Source organism: Homalodisca vitripennis, unplaced genomic scaffold (assembly GCF_021130785.1).
Source record: "Homalodisca vitripennis isolate AUS2020 unplaced genomic scaffold, UT_GWSS_2.1 ScUCBcl_8679;HRSCAF=16883, whole genome shotgun sequence".
Lineage (NCBI taxonomy): Eukaryota > Metazoa > Arthropoda > Insecta > Hemiptera > Cicadellidae > Homalodisca > Homalodisca vitripennis.
In genome coordinates this window covers 1-7089 of record NW_025784837.1, presented here as the reverse complement: position 1 = coordinate 7089, position 7089 = coordinate 1, and the positions used below count along the sequence as shown (strand labels likewise).

The 7089-nt window shown below is 35.7% G+C and overlaps 1 protein-coding gene across 1 annotated transcript; it reads left to right on the top strand.

Annotated features, from left to right (window-relative positions):
- Positions 1–1354: 1354 nt before the first annotated feature.
- Positions 1355–6931, top strand: LOC124374488 (hematopoietic prostaglandin D synthase-like; the record flags this gene model as incomplete). The annotated part of the gene is made up of 3 exons (XM_046832696.1): positions 1355–1415; positions 4981–5123; positions 6764–6931. Coding segments are annotated over exons 2-3 (304 nt in total), but the record flags the coding sequence as incomplete, so codon positions are not given.
- Between the last annotated feature and the right edge of the window lie 158 nt (positions 6932–7089).

The window sequence follows — 7089 nt, the reverse complement described above, 5'->3', positions numbered from 1 at the left end:
TGTAGTCAAATATGTTTGTCATTTAATCATTTTTATTGTTGATTATGATTAAATGCAGTTTTTGATACTTTTTTGACGCTGATTCACTTTTCTATAAACTTACTTATATTTTTTATTAAAGTGTTTCCTCATTTGTTCAGTACTTTTTAATTTCGGAGAGAAATATTAATTCTCCTCGCGAAGCCAAGATACCTTCGGTAATCCATTTGAAATGATCTTCAATTTTTTTTAATTGTGATTCGACGGGATCTAAGGCATTTATAAACCTCTAACTCTCTTTCGATAGCATAGAGTTAAGAAGTGCAATGTTTGTGGACCTCATGTCTCTATGAGTGGATTCCCTAAGAATTTTGAGGATCATTCTTGTACAGATTTTTGAGAACTCGCTAATACAACAGACAATTGAATTCAAAATAGTTCTCTATTTGACATATTTTCATGACCGCCTCTTTCAGTGTGAAATATATAGAGAAGGGCTTATAATATGACAGAACTCTGAAAGTGTGAGAACATTTATTGCTATCGTCACTAGGATATCGTGAGAGGTGTCTTGTCTGAGACATTATTTACCAACTACAGGAACTGAAGAGGAATCCAAGAATGCAATCAGCTTCACCTAAGTCAAACATGAGATGTCACAGAGATCCTAACACGTGTAATCTCGAAATTCTTTCGCAATCCTAATATATTGCATTGGTAAAATACATAATCTTGTCAGTTTAGAGTCATTTGCAGAAACCAAAATCTCATCAACAGAATTGCTATGAAATATATATTACTGACTGCGTACACACAAAAAGGGCTTAGTTCCTTCATACTAGCAGAAGAATGTATACTGAAAGAGATCTTCCTACTCAAACTGCCTAAGTATCTTTCAGTCTAGCACTCATTTGTGGGATTTTCACTACCACCGAATGTATCTGGTTAAAATTAAAATGATTCTTATGACTCAAAAGCTCAAAAGTATCGAGCGTAATATTTATTCTTATCGTTAGAAGTCTAAAAATAATTTAAGATCCATTCACGTAACAGGTTATTATAACATGCAACAGTAAAATAACATTTTTGTTTGCCTTAATTCAGACGTATACCACTACTTGTTATATTTGCATTTAGCATGGTTTTATTCTAGTAGACTATCATGATTTAAAATAGTCTATCAAAATGGATTTTAATCATTGAACGCTTTTATCTCGTGCGTAATAGATTACTGGAAAGTAGATAAGACAACCATGGTGAAAACACTTGTGTGTAATTAGAAACGTGACAGTTCGTATATACCAACACTTGCGGTTTGAAGTTATCACTATTATCACTAGATCAAAATCTAGGCGATGATTTCACCACCAGTACTTTAAAAAAGCCATCTGTATTGTTAGTAGTTGCAGTTCACGTCTCGCTGTTACTCTCACTGGGTAAGATAATCCTATTAATTGTAGTAAATAATAAGTATAACAGTCGAGGATAATCAAACTATCATACCTACATAGATATGTAATAGGAATAAGAGCTTATATTATACTTCTATTGCAGAATGAATTATGTTTATTACATTAGTGATATTTTTAGTAATTTGGAAAGCTCATTTCAAGTGATACATGTACATGCGATTACAGCTACGTTGTGTGAGATGTACAAACAATTTAGCGAAGAAATCTTTAATGATAAAATATTACTAATTACAAACATCGTAGGCGCTCCCTTTTCTGAGGGATATACATTCGTTTTCAATGTTTGTCGCGTGTAAATCTATTTATTTCTGATTGTTTGTTCCATTTATATAAGCTAGCCACAACATATTTTTACAACAGAAAAGATGCATGTTTTGTGATAAATCATTGTGACAAATATTCAATTAAAATTAAAACAAAATCATCAAAATTGAACCAACCACACACACAGGAAAAGAATCAAATGCTTTATAAATCATCTCATTGTTTTGAGAAATCAAGTTGCATGGTTATAATTTGTTCATTTGTCTCACTCCACCCCGTTATTTTTTAGGGAAGTTAAGTAATGCCCCCTTGAATTCAGTAAGTAATAGTGCCACTATCACACCAATTTATACATCGCGCTTACAATTTTAATCTTTTAAAAAATGTCCTCCAGCCTAAATACCAAAGTAGCAAATTAATTTATTACTAATAAATTTATATCATTCATTTACCTGTGTTATTTGTCAACAAGTTATTGCCTTGATTTGCATTCCTTCAAATAAAATCAGCAAACAGATTTAATAAGATAATTCTACTCTCCGCATTTTGCAAAGCAATTTTAACCCGTTTCTGCCCAAATTATTTTTTTGTCAGATTTTTTGGTGGCCTTTGGTTATTTGCTTTATTATCAGTTATTTACTATAGTTTTAGTATGAAATATGTAAAATTTAATAATAACAATAAATTATAGCATGTCGACATATGTCGACAGTGGGCATGAAACGGGTGCAGTTAGAGAATAGAGGCTAATGTAGACATTTGTCGACAGTGGGAATGAAAGGGGTGGTTTTAAAATAAGTTAAAAAATGAAATAATGATGCTTTTATTGTTCCATTACAGTATTTATGAATAGATTACATATCAGAAAGGATTGTATAAGAGATTACTTCCTCAGGAAGTATGGAAAGCCTCCGCACAAAGCACATGGCATCCAACTTGACAAGTCTTGCACCGTTTCCTTGTTGCTTTGGAACACAGTGCGCAGCGAATTTGCTTTTGAACTGTTTCTAAATGATGATCTTTTCCACTGAATCGGATTTCAGGCAACACCTACTGGATACTGTCTGGCTTGGCCGTCCTGCAGAGGATCGATGGCTTGTGCATGTTCGCATGTACGTACGGACAATGTAGCGGGTGAATCCAAGAAGATCTAATTGTTCTTCAGCTCCTTTTGGCGTCATTCTGTATAAAATCCAAGCATTATTCATACTCACATTCAGCATGTATGCAACCATTGGCCAATACCACTTTTTGTTGCGAATATGAATACGGTAGGTAGATACATTTTCATCTAGCCTATCCACCCCACCCATATTCATATTGTACCAATTGACACAGTTTGGGCTGTGGCACAACGATGTGTTTTTTATTGCTAGAGGACCAACGCTTTGCTTTCCCCTCAGGATGAAACGCCTGTTGCTGTCGACGCTATAGTAAAACCACTGTTGTCCATGTATCTTACAAGTGTTATGTTGGTGTCTGTCTGTGTCAGTTATTTGATGGAAAGTACCTCTTGGTTCTTTCTTGAGATCTTGAGGTTTACGAAGAGGGGCATCCTCAACTCTGTCTACCCTTATGGTCCCTGTACCATGATATCCCCTGTTTTTTAACGCTTCAAGCAGTTTTAAAGATGTAAAGAAGTTGTCGAAAAAACAAACTATATTTTCTGTCCTGTGGGAGTTCAGATATAAGATCAATGACAACTGAGCCTCCCACACCGAGCTCAGGAATAGTTGCTCCAGTCGCTTTGCCCTGATACGGTTCCGCTTGAATAGCGTAGCCTAACCTTGTAGCTAATATCCAAACTTTATATCCGAATCGGATAGGCTTCCCATGGATATGTTGTTTCAACCCGTGCCTTCCAAAATAAGGTACCATGGATTCATCAATGGATAAGTAAATGTCACCTGGGAAGTAACGAAGCCATCGCTCGTTCAGCATGCACATAACAGAGCGAACTTTGGCAAACTTGTCATCTTTGTCTAATTTATCATTTTCACAGAAGTGAATGTTTTTCAAGATATCCTGAAAACGATTACGTGAAATTGCACGTGAAACTGCTTCATGATGTGTGTCCTCTGCCGTTTCCAGTACATTCTGTAACGAGCCATAGTGTTGTATCCTGATAGAAAAAGAATGGCGAAAAACAGACGTATTTCATTTTTTGATGTAGAAAAGTTTATGTTTCCTTTTTCTAGGGAATATTGATTAGTGCAATAAACAATGTACTCTACGACCTCGTCATCAAAGAACATTTCAAACAGTTCTACAGGAGAATAATCATTTGACAAGAAATTCGCACGAGTAAACTCTATAGAGCTTACATCTGCAATGTCTTTTTCTTCCCATGTACGTTTTGACTTATTTCCTTTCACCTTCTTTTTTGTTCTAACATCTTTTATTTGTTTTCTTTTTTTAGTTCTGCTCTCTAACGTATTTTTACTAACTTTTCCTTGGGGTTCTTCTTCAAAAACAACAGCTACGCTTACTACACTGTCATCTTCGTCCACAGGTTCCTCAAATTTCTTATCTTCTACTTGTTCCACTTCTTCTTGGTCACTTTTTTCTTCAGGTATTCCACCAATTCTTATTGTAACTAACCCATCTTCAGTTAATTTTCTTCCTATCAGCTCACCACCAGCTCTGAGTTGGTTGCCAGATAAATGATTTATGTTGCCACTATCATCGTCATCGGAATCACAGTCACTGAGGGCTGGATTATCTGGTGGCTCAATAAAAAAATGTTGGATCTATAATATTTTCACTCTCTTCCAATATATTAGCGATGTCAGCTACCGTCAACCTAAAAAAAAACAATTTGTTGTAATGGACATCGACCCCTACCGCTGGTGCCCACTGTCGACATTTGTCGACATCAATATTTATGATTGTAAAATCGATACCCTAAAAACAATATTTTACACGTTCAACACAGTAATACGTCATACACATATCTTATATCACTATAAAATAGCGTACGGTAAATAATATTATTATTTACAAGGTTGTAATACACTTACCTGTCTATCAGTGACATAGTGAGGCTGAGAGTCAATCAGTAGAGTTGTTGACACAAAAGCACCAAACTAGCCACTGCCGCGGCGCATCAACTGCTAGTTCAGAGGATACCAACATAACAGCGGGATATTATCGTAAGAGTCCTAGACAATCAAAATTTCCCCACAAAAAAATATTAAGTTGCGTGTCGACAAATGTCGACAGTGGGAAGAAACGGGTTAATATTGAAATTGTTCACTGTGACCAGATAGAACATGGCAACGAAGTACAAGCTGACATATTTCAACGGCAGGGGGCGGGCAGAGGCCATCAGATGGTTGCTGGTTTATATGGATGAGGAGTTCGAGGATGTCAGGATAGACTCTGAGGACTGGCTGAAAATGAAACAAAGTAAGTGGACCTTTTTAGTTTCCATATTCATTTGTTGTATTGATTCAACAATGACGTCTTCTAAACTTAACTTTATTTATTTTGTGTGTGTGTGTGTTTTATATATATATATATATATATATATATATATATATATATAAACACCAAATGTTATCTACAATAACTATTATTATGAATAAGAAATAGATAGAACGCGAGGTTTTGATAACTTTGTATCCGCTCTCTTCTTCTTAAAATGAAACCCCACTTAGAAAAGTGCAATGATTTGTTCATATGCAAAGTTTAAGACCAAGATAGATACTGCTTCCAGATCCAACATGGTAGATGTGCGTTGTTTACATATGCCTGCCTCTGACGTTACGTCGGTATATACTTTAAGGCCAAATCGGGATTGAAGAAGGTATTAGTATATAGAAATATTTACTTGTAGCTCCATATAGAACAACAAAAGCGACTTTAAAACCTCAGCAAGCTTGAAATTCTTTTTTAATTGTTACGGTTTTGTTTCGGTATAATGAAGTTGGGGAAATACAAAACGCTTGGTCATTGTATAGTACTTCTGATCAGCGGCAGTTGTGGCTGTCCAAGTATGTGCTTTAGAAGTATTTACCACACTATCATGTGCGAATTGGATAAGGTGCGTCCTCTCTTGCTATCATCATCGTTGGTTTAGTGCTTGGTAGGCTGCAAGTACGCAAGTTTTCGACCCTGGTGTTCACAGAAATATTCCATTCCACGCTTGGAATGGAATATTTCTATGAATATTCTCAATGGATTGAGAATATTCCATTCTCCATCCGCTGATTGAGAAATGATAGTGCTGGACTAGACCAATCCAAAGTTCAACCGAAAACTTTTGAATTAGGATAAGTCAGAATGTTACTGAATCAACTATGTTTCTCATAGAATCCCAGTGCCGGTCAGTTTCAAATTGGTTCCCATATGAATCGTCAAGAACTCATGAAGATCGTATTAAATCTCATGATATGTACATACTATGATGCTTGTTACTTTATCTAGTATTGTTTTTACTGGCTCAAGAGCAGTTGTTTGACATTAAAAAATTGACACTCGGGTAGCAAATGAAATGTTTATATTGAGTGCTCTACGTGATACAATAGCCGTAAAGTATTGAGATAACTAGTAAATAAAAAATATTAAAAATATACATTCAGACAAATAATATAGTCTTGTTATCCTCCACAACTAGTTCCCTGATCTCAAGATCACGTCATGAACCCGGGACTTATCCCTAGTAGTTTTACTATCTACAACTAGTAGTCGGTTTTCTGGTTATTCTCTTAAACTATTGGTATCCAAAATATCTTTATTTACAAGAAATGGGGATTTCAAATAAGCAGAGAGTTTGCTTTTTGTGTAGGACCCCATTAATTTATGTTTTATTAAGACCCCTTTTGTTGTTTGATTCCAAACGTGCCACGGTTCTGAAGAAGAAGAAGAAGAAGAGATCAAATACCAGCTCTTGAAATGTTCATGTTATAACGTTAATCAACAATTTTTTTTCATTGCGTTGTGAAATATATGTAACTACCAAAACAAGAATTAAATTATAGTACCGTACGTTTTATAAGTGTGTGTGATAGGTATACTTCTATATAATCACTTTTCTTCGTGTACAGCTACCCCCTTCGGCCAGTTGCCGCTGTTGGAGGAGGACGGTAAGCCGATTTGCCAGTCTCTGGCCATCGTCCGCTATCTTGCCAAGAAAGCCGGGCTTGCTGGAAACAACGACTGGGAAGATCTGCAACTCGACATCGTCTCGGACACCCTGGTGGATTTACGCACGCGTGAGTATTTACACACCTTTATGGAAATCCATCTATTTGCAATTATACCATGACAGAATTTGCGAAAAACGTGTCCATAAGTTCGATAAACTATAACATTCAAGAAAACTATTGTGTGTAATTACATGGTTTTGTGAAAAATAACGCGGGCTTGTGAA